Raw genomic sequence first — 14,801 nt, forward strand, 5'->3', positions numbered from 1 at the left:
CACCTTTCGATATTCCACACAGAACCGGACCGACACATCAGGCTTACCTACCAGCACAATGGGGCTACACCAGTCACTTGTAGACTCCCATATCACCTCCACGTCCATTATGGACTCTGCCTGCACGATTTTGTGCTTGGGCAGGAGATACAGCCGGGAGCATACTTTTAGCCCCAGGGTTGTCTCCATGTGGTGGTGTATGAGCGGCATGCAGCCTGGCAGAAGACATCAGAGAAGCGTTGCTGTAACGCGGCCACGTCCGCGCTCTGGCCCGGTGAGAGATGCTTACTGGACCAGGCCGGAGTGGGATCAGTCCCTTTTGAAACCTCCGGCCCAAACTCATCCGCCTCGTTCACGCCGGTGGCCAGCGACGTGGACACTCCCTCCCTCCAATCCTTTAGGAGGTTAAGGTGGTAAATCTGAGTCGCCCCACGGCTGTCTGACCACCCAACCTCATAATCGACGTCCCCAATGCAACAATTGACCATGATGGGTCCTTGCCACTTTGGTGATCCATATGATGGGTTGGACAATTTTCCCAAATTGTGCCTCGAGCTTCTGCCATCACCTCACCAGTTTGTAGCATCTGTAGCTATATTACAGATAGACCAAATCTAATCTCTCATCTAATCTCTGCGAAACCGACTGACTAACCAAACCTTTTGGGCTTCTTTTTATCTAAAAAGAACCATTGTGCCAGTACATGTTCTGCCCCTTTCAGCGCTACGAACCACTAATAATCCTGTTGCCAGGATTTCACTCTTTTTTGGGGGTAGCTAAATAACCAATTACATTCTTTGTGGGGGTGAGCCAATCGCAGCTCGGAGTCCTGTTCCAGGCGTTTAGTATTTTTTTGGAGAAGGTTACTTTCATGATTTTTAGAATTCTTTATGCCTTATATGGGTGTATGACCTTCTCTCTGTTTAAGGAGAATTTTGGTCTTCCTATTTTTGTAGAAGACTTAAGTTCCCTCTTTTGGTTTTATAGCATACATTTTCAAAAGGTTTTACACACACACAAACACACACACACACACACACACACACACACACACACACACACACACATATATATATTGAGTATTGGTGGTTTAGTGTAAAATGTTGTAGGTTCTTTTTATCTGGGGTTACTTATTAACCACAACATCCCCCCTTTGTGACTTCTAACGTCACATTCTAACAGAATAACGAACATAAAAAAAAATACTTCAAATGGTAACACTGGTTATGCTGGAAAACATATGACTTTAAATGATAACAGTATGAGTATAATGAGTAATATAATGAGTAATATGAGTATGCTGGATGTGTTGTATGCAAATAAGCAGAAAACATAGATGTACTGTACCTGTAAGCAAATGTTTAATAAAACAACTTTAGTGAGTGCACAAACACTACAAGGGTACACATGTTCTAATTATATGCAGTGAATTATGTGAGAAAATACGAATATGGAGTTTTCCATGCATGAAAATGAGAGCGGTCATTTTGTTATCAGAAACAAATTGTTTGTCCTCGATAATACTTGTGATGGATAAAAATATGCAAAATCATCTTTTCAGTGGTATAAGCAGAAAAATATTACCAAATATCAACCATAATACAACAACAACCTTAGTATAAACAGGTACATATATCTGCAGTAGCCTTTGCGCAGATTGTGATTGGTGATATTGAGTATCACCTTGATCAACTTGATCTTTGTATAATGCCAGCTGATCGAGGTGAGCCTTAGCTTTGAGGCAGGCCCTTAGCGACTGGAGCCACCGTTGTTTCCTGATGTGTATTTCATGTAGGCAGAAGATCTGCTGTGATGGTCCCAGAAATCTGGCAGAGTTCCAGTTTTTCCTCTGGAAGTCGCAGACTACCACCCAGTCACCTGGTCGTGTAGTGGTCCTTCAAGTGGGACAGGAAGGGTTGCTTTGACATGAGCACATAGACTTAAACACTTGGGTGAGAGACACACATTATGGCAACATTGTTTGGTCTAGGTCCACAACTGTGGAGGTACATGTAAGTGTACAAGTGGGGTAGAATAGAAGAACAATCTTTATTTGTCACACAGCACACCACACTACAACACATGCTTGCACACACACAAATGCACAAATGGTACTTACCACATGTCAAACAAGCAAAGCAATGAAAAACTAGTGGGAGAGATACAGCTTCCCTTGTGGATCACAGTACCAAGTGGCTCTGCCACTACAAACTTTTGTTTGGCACAGCAATAGTTCAGTGCGGAATGCCTGTGAGTAGAGGAAAAACAAGATTAGTGAGGAACCCTGTGTCCTCATCTGAGGAGGAAACAACCATTATTAGACAAGAGCAATATCAGGTATAGTGGCTTTGTTGGCTGCGTTGGCTCCAACATTTGATATTGAGACGGGGTCAAGTACATTAATGTAAATAACACGAATAGGAAGACCAGAATGGGAGGGTTATGCCTTCAAAACATTAAATGGATGTATATCTCATAACATCAAACATCACACATCACATCACATCACATCACATCAGCTACACCGCAACGTATCACATTGGCCCATACACATTGATGGAATCAAATTAAAACAAAAGACAGTTTACAATGGATAGAAACACAAACACAATTGGTTGTACAAAATAGACAAACACTGTTTTACACAAAAAACAGTTGACGGACAAACAGACAAAATGAAAACCCTCCTAATAGTTGCACTAATGAGTCTAAATCATCATAGTTTAACTTTTCAAGAGCTTCAGTTGCAAAATCTGGGCGGGGCAAAACCACAACTGCTATTGCTGCCAAGTAGTCATGTGAATGAATAAGAGGGAGGAAAAGTAGCTGCGTTAGGAGCAGTGCACCACTTCGAAGTGACTCCTCATCCACAGTTTTGCAATCCAGCAAACCCAACATGGAGCAGGTACAAAAATTTGTTTGAAAGCAACAAAAATGTTCTCTTGTCTATTGGCTGTGCGAACATTGCCTTATTCCACGAAAACAACAATAACCACAACAGCCCAGAAAGGCCATGCCAGGGTGCGACCCTGAGGAGAAAAAAAAAAAAAAATAAATGTCATGACTTAAATAATGAATGTTCTTTTGTGTCGGCTGGAGTTATAAGGAAAAATAAACTGTGTGACCATCCAGTTCTAAGTATTTTAGGAAGTCCTGTGTATCCATGACACAAGCAGATCAATAAACTATCAACATTCAAATTAATATGCTTCCATTAATAAACTCAAAATGAGCCAAAATAAATTTCCGTAATGTTGCAGAAAAGATTGCTGAAGGCTCCACACAACTTCAACAATAAGTAAAGCAATGAGAGAGGGTAAGAAAAATAATGTGATTCACACACTAAAACATTTTAGAATTTAGCATTCAATACTATAGTCCTAATTTATTTATATAATTTTTACTTATACCCTTAAAGGTACAATTAATAACTCCAAATAATAAGCCTGAGATCCCAGCAGTCATCAATCTAATAGAAGCCTGACTGGTGTTGATTAATAACATTCGATCAACTATTCATTATCTCATGGTCGATTTGTGTCACATAACTTCTAAATAAATCACATGAATTATGCATTAAGCTTTGAACTGCTAGTCTTACCTCTTGGCCAGGTAGTATTCAACTATAAGTCACATCATCCTGCAGTCTGATCAGAGAAAAATTGATTGGAAATTTGGCATTTCCAATCAAGTTAACCATAACTTAAAAAAAAAATATATATACAATATATATGACAATAACATAGCCAGTATTCAAATCGAGACCATGTAAAACCATAGAAGGGCTATTATAAACATAGTAAACACAATCAATATATCAATATGTGCCTCATCCAGTTTCTTAATAATACTTACTGCTTAATAATTCAATTTACTAACTATTCAAACCATTTCTTTAAATTTTGAAAATTATTTAATTTAAAGTTGCCAATACTCAAATTACATTGTAGTTTTATGTAGATGTAGAGAACATTTAATAATCTGTGTACTATCAGGACGGACAGATTGATAAGACAACGGCTGCGAACACACACACAAAAGCACCTCCGAAGCAAATATAATCACAAAGATATAATTTCCTGCAGGACTTGAGGTGATAAATCAATCCTGTTGTCAATCCTTCAGGTCTTCCAAATCAGATGCAGTCACATCTACACTGGTCAAGAGCCAAACTGCCACCCAGTGGATTCCTGTTCATATGCTTAAAACTGCTGAAATAAAACACTGAGTAGACGGGTTGGTTAATATTCATCAAAACACAATTACAACATTAATTGATTCACAAGATATTTTCAAATTTAAACTTTAAATTTTGGAATGCCCAAATTAAAAACCATTGAAACGGCCAACGTATTTCACATTTATTTGTGTTTCAATTTATAGTACACACTTTCCACCACCTCTCCAGTGTACAAAAAAACAAATGCCTCTTTGTTAACCTACTTGCTAAGTTTTAAACTGTATACCTTATTCAATGTCAAGGAGATTACTTCTAGAGTAAAAAATTACCAGACTTACTGAAAACGGTAACCACTAAGGATTTGAACACACAAACACCACTGTATATCATACCAGAACTGACAATTCACTCATGCAGTATTACTATTTAATTTATAGTGTTGAATCTATACTGTTTACTTAATTATCATATCCTTTAGTTAAGAATGACCAATTTACTAATGCTTCATGCCATTGTGCCAATCCGTTACTGCTGTAACACTGCAGACTACCCCTCTGTGGGATAGATAAAGAATTATCTTATGTCAACCAGCAGATCACTTTGATACAAGATACAAAAAACTCAAAAAGAGAAAATAAATAACTCAAACTTTATAAACCAAAACTAATGCATTTCTGCTGCTGTTAAATGCATCATATCTGCTCTCGTGACATCACAAAGATATATTTTGCAAGCAATTTTTTCTCAATTTATATTGATCAATTTATTTATATCAATATGGAATGCTCTGTGATAAAATCTATTAAAAAAGCACAAACTACAGTTCTGAAAACAAACACTCATCATACTCCTCACCATTACCAAAGTTGCATTAATGAACCAACAGATACTTTATCCAGCAACTTAAAACCTGCTACAACACACCACTATGATCAATATCACAATCATCTCTCTAAACACAATTCAACAGTTCAAACTGTTCAATATCTATTCATACTACCTCAGCACAGTCTACTGCACTTAAATTCAATTTGATTTTCATTTAATCTTCTAAACACCACTAGTTAACCATAATCACACAGAGCACCATTTGACTATTGGTTAAATCATTCAGTCGTGCAGCTTCTTCTGCTGAACCAATATCTTACTAAAATGATAATTACAACTCTCTTTGCTCCAAGTTCTATCCTAAACAAAGGATCCCAAATGCATCATGTGCTCACTTTTCCACTTTCATTGTCGTTCTCCTCAACTTCCATAATCCTTTGAGTCTATCGACCAACTTTACAGCTCTCTCTTGCCTTGCTATACTTCTCTCAACTATCTTGGTTGGGGCGGCGCCCAGAATCCCCTTTTTTTCCTCAGTAAAAGGTGCAGTGCTGCGGTCCACAGTGTGAACAGTGTTAACCTGAATAACACCAGGAATCCCTTCACTCCTGCGTTGGTTGTTTTAATTATCTCTGTGATTTTTTTCCTGATTCTCCACTCTCTCCAGGTGGTTCATGTATAATAGTCTAGCTAAATTACAAACATACAAATTATTTTACAGTTATAATAGCAATATTTACAAGCACTTATATATAATTTCTTGACCAAGTGTCGCCGCCCTAAAGGCTCTCTAGAGATGCGCGCGATTGTCTGTCCCTAAGACAATTTTAAACTACCTGCTCGTACCGTCCTCTCCTTCACTTGGGAAGTCACAACATATGGCTGCGATGACACAGGATGAAGAGTGGTATCCACAGTAATTATGCCGGCTTTAAGTTCCTTTTGAACTTTATAAATTCTTATTTAATCATGAACTTTATAAATTCATCTGACATTCGTTTAGATACACTTACTTAACACTAGAAAGACGTATATAATTACTTTGTGATGACCCCCCCGGACGAGCTGTATGTATGCCGAGATCCGGGCTCTGCTCAGTCTCAGAGTAATTATAGCATACACACTGTTGTCTCTTAATAGACCTGGGAATCTGGGAACCTGGGAACCTCTATACTACTCTATTTTCGATAACACACACAACAAACCATTTCCTCTCAGTGCTGTAACTACGACTAAATGTACTACGGACGTGCTATTTTTACACATTTTCCCTATGGTCCTTCTGCGCGTTCGGTGGCAGTTAGTGTTAGCCAAACCAATCCTCCATCATACACAAGACCACACACCACCTGATTATAGCAACATTGAACAGAGGAACACACCATGGTCCTTCATAAACACACATGCACATAGATTATTCACATAAGCCTCTGTTGAAGTTATTTTTCTGATTAAATTTATAATTACAGTAATTTTTAACTAGGTAATTTTTTTCAAGTTTATTGGAGAACAGACTTTTACAATACCAGCAACCTGGTGGAGTCCTACACTCAGACACACAAACCGAATTTGCAGAAAAAAGTTCTGCTTACCTTCATATTTTGTGGCCAGTAGTGTCTCTGAAGTACAGGCTGCTCCTTCCCAGGTCTTGGGTCACAAACTTAGTCATCCTTCTGTCCTGGCTGGCTGGCCAATTGTTGTGACCAAAGAGGTCCAGGCCCAGGCCAAAAAAAAGTCTGGGTCTCTGGATGACATTTCTATCTATTCTTGGCCTCAAAAAACTTGGAAGAAAAAGACTGGAACCGTACAAAGTCTGATGCGAAAAAATGTATTGTATATGAGAGAGTCAAATACAGCAATAAACTCTGAGTAGGCTCCGCGAAACCAACTGACTCACCGAACCTTTTGGGCTTCTTTATATCCGAAAAGTACCGTTCTCCCATTACATGTTCTGTCCCTTTCAGCGCCGCAAACCACTAATAATCCTGTTGCGAGGATTTCACACTTCACTTTGGGGTAGCTAAATATCATATTCTTTGTGGGGGTGAGCCAATCGCAGCGCTCAGTCCTGTTACCAGGCGTTTAGTATTCTTTTGGAGAAGGTTACTTCTGTGGTTCTTAGAATTCTTTATGCCTTATATGGGTGAATGACCTTGGGCCCGTTCTCTTTGTTTCAGCTGCATTTTGGTCCTCCTGTTTTTGTGGAAGTCCCTCTTTTGGTTTTATAGCAAACATTTTTTAAATATTTTTTTTTATCCATATATCTTGAGTGTTGGTGTTTAGTATAATATGTAATAGGTTATTTTCATGTGGGGTTACTAATTAACCACAACAACGACACACACCATGGTGAGTCAGCCTTCCGAATTGATAGAAGGTCCAGAGATATATATTTCTACAGATACCTATGTCCATATTTACCTGCATAAAGAAGTTCTAAGACAGTAAGAAACAGTGGGCAGAACATGCTGCCTCTGAGGTCAGATATGCTCCTCTTAAAAAACAACACTAAAATACTCTCAACAACAAAAAACAACTAAAGAAGAAGATGCAACAACATCTCTGATAAAAGTTAATGCAGATAAAGTGTTTTTAATTATACCTGTTGATTCCCCACACATATCGTTGTTAAGAAGCTCATTTCATCAGGGTGATGCACAGTTTAGAGGGTCCATGAACAAGCACTGTGTAGCTATCGGTTTGACAGCAGTACTTAAGAGCAAGACTAGCACATGGACCAGTGCCTTAAATTATGTTTTGGTAAAAGGAACTAGCCTTTATCAGGATATGAAAACATTAATGAATTGTAGTTAGTTATAACATTAACCTTAAAACCTACAGCATTGCAAATAGGACTTGAACATCATAACGTCACACTGTCACACACGTCACACCGACTAACCTGGAGCTCGTGTATTGCTAGCTGTACCTATATATTACATTTAAATTTGGCAATTTGGCAGACGCTTTTGTCCAAAGCGACTTACATGAGAGACAAGAAACAATCAAAGCATACACAACAATCAAACTTAAGTGCATGAGCACATGTTTCTAAATTCAACCAGGTACAAGTGCAAGATAACTGTAAGGAATTAGAATAAAATAGTGTCGTGAGTATTTTTTTGGGGGGTATGTAAGTGTAATATGATAAGTACTTATGCTGATGTCAAAATAACAACTTAAAACGAGTCAACATCATCGACTCATATGTTATAAGTGCATTATATCAATACAACAACTTAAAACAAGTCAACATCAACAAAAACAACAATAATCAACAAAGGTCATAGCTAGGATAGGATGAGGTATTCAAGTGTTCTTGAAAAAGTAGGGTCTTTCAGGTGTTTCATGAAGGTTATGATGTCTCTGCAGAGCCTGACGGGCTGGGGAGCTCATTCCACCATTGGGGCACCACAGATGAGAAGAGTCTGGATTGAGAACTCATTCTACGCAGTGGAGGCACCACCAGCTGTCACTAATTTGCAGAGCTCGGAGGGCGAGTTGGGACATAAGGCTTTATATGTGATGCAATGTGTGTGGGTACAGATCCAGTGACTGCCTTGTAGGCCAGCATCAAGGATTTTAACTTGATGTGGGCAGCTCCAGGAGTCAGTGGAGAGAGATAAAGAGAGGTGTGACACGTACACACTTTTGCTGGTTAAAAACCAGGAACGCTGCTGCATTTTGAATTATCTGCAGGGGTTTAACAGTGTGCGCTGGTCGACCAGCCAGTAGAGCATTGCAGTAGTCGAGTCATGAGATGACAAGTGCCTGGACAAGGATCTGTGCCGATTGCTCCGACAGGTACTCTCTGATCTACCTGATGTTGTACAGAGTAAATCTGCAGGACAGGGAGACAAAGTAAATCGACGTCAATCACTACCCCAAGAAATTTAGCAGACTCGGGTGGTATGCATGATGACGAGGCAAACTGAACATTCATGTGGTGTTGAATGGTTGTACTTGATGAGGAGCTCTGTCTTGGAGACATTTAGTTGGAGGTGGCATTCCTTAATCCAGACAGAGGTTTATGTAAGGCATGCCAAGATTCTCACAGAGACAGTGGTATCCCCTGGAGAAAAGGAGAGGTTGAGCTGGGTATCATCAGCGTAGCAGTGGTAGGAGAAACAACGCAACTGGATGGCCAATCCCAATGAAGGGGTTCAAGTTCAAGTTCAAGTTCAAGAGAGATTATTTGTCACATACATATACAGACGGTCATACATATATGCAGTGAAATGTCATGACACCCGGTGTACAATGAAAAGAGAAAAGGGCTAAGCACAGATCCCTGGGGGACGCTGGTCCTTACCTGATTTGGGTTGGACACCTCTACCTTCCACGACACTCTGTAGGACTCAAACCATCTGCGCACAGTCCCTGTAATACCAAGATCAGAAGGACTGGACAAGGGAGTATGATGGCTAACAGTGTCAAAGGCTGTGAATAAATCAAGCAGCCCTTGCTGCCCACAGAGTGTCCACAATCGTCAGCAGGGCAGTCTTGGTGGAGTGGAAGCATTTGAAGCCAGATTGGTGAGGATCCAACAGGTTATTCTGTGTGAGAAAACAATTACTTTGTTTAATTACAGCACGTTCCAGTGTTTTGGATAGAATTGGAAAAAGAGACAGGTCTGTAATTCTGCACTTGTGATGGGTCTAGTGATTGTTTCTTGAGCAGTGTAGTTACGCAAGCCAGCTCAAATGTGTCTGGGAATGTGACTGTCACCAGTGATGTGTTGATGATGTGTGTGAGGATATGAGGGTGGGAGAAATGGCCCATAGAAGTTCAGAGAGGATAGGGTCAACGGGACAGGTAGAAGGGTGACTGGAGAGAAGTGGATAGATATGGGATAGATATGTTAGCGTCAGATAGGGGTGAGAAACAGTGAAGAGAGTCAGGTGCTGGAGGGTTAGGTGTGAGAGAGGGGGTGGAGAGTATTGGCTACTGATAGCCTCCACCTCTTCAAAGAAGGTGGCATAGTCATCAGCGGTCAGGGTGGAGGGAGGTGGAGGGAGCAGCGGTTTGAGGAGAGTTTTTAAAGTGGAGAACTGTTTGTGTGAATCAGTAGTGCTGTTAATCTTGTCCTGATAGTAAGTGGTTTTAGCTTTAGTAATACTAGATGAGAAAGAGGATAAAGAATATTGGTAATGTGAAGGAATACTAAAAATAATGGCCCCAATCTACTGCTCTACATGTGCTTTTCCACTCACTGTGTTATTTTCTAATCTAATATAACCCAAAGAGATTTCACATCAGGTGCCATTTCCTTGAATTTCGCTTAATGCAGCTTTAACACCAATACTCAAATGAGATCAGATCAAAGCCATTCTTCAGGAACAAGGAACTGGAAATGACCGCGATTGCAAACCGTTGTTTGTAGTGAGTGTAGTTGACTGTCTGTTTGGTGAGTGTGTGTGCGTTGGTTGGCATGTTTCACTCGCCCATTGTGCATTCTCATGGGAAAACTAACACCTCTCCTCTTCTGCCCCCCGACTCCTTCCTTTCTTCTGCTTTGCTTCCCTCCTGCCGTAACAGTGGCTGGACAGGTTTGTTTGATCCCCCCTAACTTCCCCCTGCCCCATTCAGCCCTAGACATAGATAGGGACCAGTGTAGTGGGTCACTCTGACTCCCCCTCCCAAAAGAGAGGCGGGGGAGCAAAAGCCATGCACCCCCTTTCCCTCTGCTAATTTTTGCAACATCAAATGAAGAGGAACCGTCCCACACAAGAGCTTCAGCTTGATAGAACGGCCGGGGTGTGTGTGTGTGTGTGTGTGTGTGTGTGTGTGTGTGTGTGTGTGTGTGTGTGTGTGTGTGTGTGTGTGTGTGTGCACGTGTGTGTGTTGCCAACCCCCAGTCACCCCAGAGTTGAATTGAATGATATAGAAAATGCAAAATGAAAGCCCTCCCCTCAACCCCTTTCAGAGGTTGACATGACTAAAAAAAGTTTTTAGTGTTGGCCGAATCAAAACCTCAAGGTCAACAGGAATGAAATATCAGTAGAAATGTGGCCATTGTCGGGCCTGAGAATCTGTGTGTTGGTGGACTGGTGCTGGGCAGGGTGGTGGGGTTGGCAATCGCACAGGAAAGACCTCTTCTTTCCAGATTATTTCCATCATTGCGGCTACTCGCTATGTGATCGTGGGGCAGACAGTTGCTGAATGTGTGTCTCTCTGTCACGATTGCTGACAGACCGCCTGACAACCCCCCCCCCCCCCCCCTTCCCCAACTTATTGTCCCTCAGCAACGAGGAGAAATCAGTGGAGCAAGAGACCTGTAACAAAAGAACTGGAGCCAGTGTGCCTGTATGTGTGTTAGTGTTCGTTTATGGGTGTGAGAGAGAGAGAGAGAGAGAGAGAGAGAGAGTATGTGTGTGTGTGTGTCTGTGTGTATGTGTGTGTCTGTGTGTGTCTGTGTGTGTGTGTGTGTGTGTGTGTTTGTGTGTGTGTGTGTGCCGAGCCGTCACGGCCCAGTGATGTAAGCATGCCCAGTCTCCGACCAGCTCTGCTCCACAGAAAGAGAAGGACAGAGAGAGAAGCAGGTGGATGGAAAGAAAGACAGAAAGAAAGAAAGAAAGAAAGAAAACGGAAAAGCCGTCACTTAAGAGGGGGCTTTTTTTTAAGAAAAATCTGCATCACTTCAGAGCAAACAGCCCCCGAAAGTCACAGTCCATGTCCTCCTCTGAGAAGTCAAGTGGCCGACCACTCCAGTCTTTGCATCTAACGACCTGCTCCTAAAGCTGCCCAAACAATACCACCCCGAGTCCCACACATCCCTTTCTAAACTCCCACATTCCTGGATTTCAATTGTGTCATAGTTTACCCCCCCCCCAAAAAAAAGTCAGTTGGTCCATTTTTTGTTTTTGTGTGTGTATGTGTGTGTGTGTGTGTGTGTGTGTGTGTGGCGGGGGGGGGGTCAATGTGGCACGACTTTCTTTTTTGATTGTGTGTCTGTTGGATCAAGATGGTGCGGGAGGGGGTCGCAATCTGTTGCTGTTCCGGTGTGGCCTGGGTTAAGTCTCTAATCCAGAACCATGTCGACAGGTCAACACTTTGGCCTTTGAAAACTACAAGACGAGCAGATGCAAGGGGATCCACTGAGGACGCCGTGGGTGCCGGTCCATCAAGTGTGGCTTAGCACCGGGCAAGCATGGAGCCCCTGTCACTGGCAGGTAAGTAAGCTGTTGGCAAGGAAAAGAACAGGAAAAGGACACAGAGAGTGACTGTGGTTAACATGGGGCGTTGTTGTTGGGGAAACATTGTATTTTTTACTCTGTGCATCTTTGTATCCACTAGTTTGACATTTAACGTCCATCAACAGTTGACCCTTGGTCGCCCCACCCCAGAGCAGCCCTTTCCTACAGCCCAAGTTGAATTAAGCAGGGGAACTGTGAAAACTGTGCTCGTCTGTTGGCAATTGACTGCACACAAACATCACAGAGATCTAAGTTTGCATGCGAAGGCCAAAGTAGCGAGCAATTTCTGTTCAGTGTGTAATTGCCGATGAAATAACAAGACACGGCAAAACAATTTCAGTTTGTCACAAAAGCATGAGAAAATGAGCCACCCGACCAGCGAGCTGAGAGCTGTCTCTCTAGCTCCTGCGTGATCTTCAGTTCAACACGTTACATAACACAAATATCTGGGGGGCATTTTACTGTGCTTGACAGAGATAATTTGGTGGTAAGTATCTCGCGGAGGGGTACTTGCTTCGAAGAAGACCTTCCGTGCACAAAAAATCGGTCCTGTCACAGTGTTCCTCACTGGTCCAGGTAACAGGGGTTTGGCCTTTTTGTCAGCGTTTTGGCACAGATTAGTATTGGCCACTGAAATATATCAAATTGATTTTACTTGCATTGTAATTTATAGAATGTGGCTCTAAAACTGAAGCAGCACACAGAACAAAGTAGCATATCGTTCTTAAGTATTTTGTTCTTACGTCTTTTTAAGTACACAGCCCACTTCACTCTATACGCTATACACGTAGTGAACACTATTGTTCACCATATTCACTTTCAAAAAATCTGTTTTAATATTCATGACGTGTGTATTTTTCAATTTGAGCGCACTTTGTTGAAAATGGTAAGCAAACTACTCGCTGTTGTCCGGTTTTCGGATTCAGCTATTTGTCAAATAGTATGGCATTAACTGTGGAATCACTGTGTTGCAACAGGGGGTGTCATAGAAATATACACCGATCAGCCACAACATTAAAACCACTCACAGGTGAAGTGAATAACATTGATTATCTTGTCACAATGGCACAGAAGCAGGAAAAATGGGTATGCGTAAGAATCTGAGAGACTTTGCCAAGGGCCAAATTGTGATGGCTAGATTATTAGGTCAGAGCATCTCCAAAACGGCAGGTCTTGTGAGGCGTACCTGGTATGCAGTGGTTAGTACCTACCAAAAGTGATCCAAGGAAGGACAACTGATAAACGAGGATAAATGAGGAGCCAAGGCTAGCCTGTCTGGTCTGATCCCACAGAAGAGCTACTGTAGTGCAAATTATGATAGAGTGGTGTCAGAACACACAATGCATCAAAGCTTGCTGTGTCTGGGGCTGCATAGCCGCAGACCGGTCAGAGTCCCCAATGCTGACCTGTCCACCGCTGAAAGCATCTACAATGGGCAATGTGTGCTTGCTTGCTTGTGGTTCTCAACGCATCATTTTGATTGAAGGTTTGTTGTTTTCGAGAAAAGGACACTCTTGCCCAGCCTTGCCTGCTCAAGGCATGAGCAAGGGTCAAGTTGGGTCAAGTTAATTGGGCCCAGTGTGCACCTGTTGATCATCAGAGCAACCAATGAGCACGGGTTAAAATCACCCACATACACAGGGAGAGCCTTTGTCATGACTTTTCATCTGCTCCAAGCTTATAAAATCTTGCCCCTCTCCAATAACTTGGTGCGTTCTACCATCACTGCTTGTGTCTTTGTGTCAGCGAGCCCCTAGGAAAGCCACTCACGTGGCGTGTGGCAGGCAGAACTGCCACAATAAGTAAAACATATGACTTGGTCGTTATCAAGGATTGCCAGAATAGAGGATGTGTTTAAGAACAAGGAAGGAGTGCAAGGAACCGTCAGAAGGGCTAGCTAGCTTGGTGCTAGCTGGCAGTGCTTCATCACATCCACCACCAGGTTCTTCTGCATAGTACACATAAATGCTGAAATTCATTAATTGCAAACTGTTGCTTTCAGGTAACAGAGAATAAACCAATGGCAAGCTGCTACTGTAGGTTGACTTTTTTATTTTATTTTTTATTTACTTCCTTTCTCTATGTGAGCCTGTAACTTTTCTGAGTGACTGCAAGAAAACGCACAGACAAACATTTAGTTTTTTATGCATTTATACTGGAAAAAAAGGTTCATAGTTATAGGTAAGTAATTAATTCTTTCCTGCAATAAAGTTCACCTTACTTTGTAAAATGAACAAATGTAGATTGTGCAATGCCCCTGTGCGAATACCTCCCTATGACATTATAGACATTACTAACTCTATTACCTAGTCTATTATTATATTTCAATTATAAAAATCATAATGTTGCTTTAGCTATCAGTCTATGTATCTAGCCCTCTTTTATCTATTATAACACTGTTATAAAACTTTTAGCAATTTTCCAATATTTATATTCATTGTTCAATTGCATAATGTTACTTAAAGGTACTGTAAAACACCTGCAACATTTTTAATCAAATAGGTATGAAAATTTTCTTTCTCTGCTGTTGTCCTATAAATATAAATATATATATATATATATATATATATATATATTTATATATATATATATATATA

At 41.2% G+C, this 14,801-nt stretch overlaps 1 protein-coding gene across 2 annotated transcripts in view; it reads right to left on the minus strand.

The window, feature by feature from the left end:
- Nucleotides 1–2,053: 2,053 nt before the first annotated feature.
- Nucleotides 2,054–14,801, minus strand: part of LOC307227661 (apoptosis regulator BAX) — a 42,637-nt gene continuing 29,889 nt past the window's right edge. Inside the window, exon 6 of one of the 2 annotated variants that reach the window (XM_079997052.1) lies at nt 2,054–2,248. In XM_079997052.1, coding sequence (XP_079853178.1) covers nt 2,150–2,248 — 99 coding nt within the window. In that variant the 3' untranslated portion in view covers nt 2,054–2,149. Of the gene's footprint in view, nt 2,249–9,430; nt 9,565–14,801 lie in introns of those variants that run through there. The other variant, XM_079997051.1, reaches the window with a different exon arrangement.

This window comes from Zeus faber, assembly GCF_960531495.2.
Source record: "Zeus faber genome assembly, chromosome: 3".
NCBI classification, from domain to species: Eukaryota; Metazoa; Chordata; class Actinopteri; order Zeiformes; family Zeidae; genus Zeus; species Zeus faber.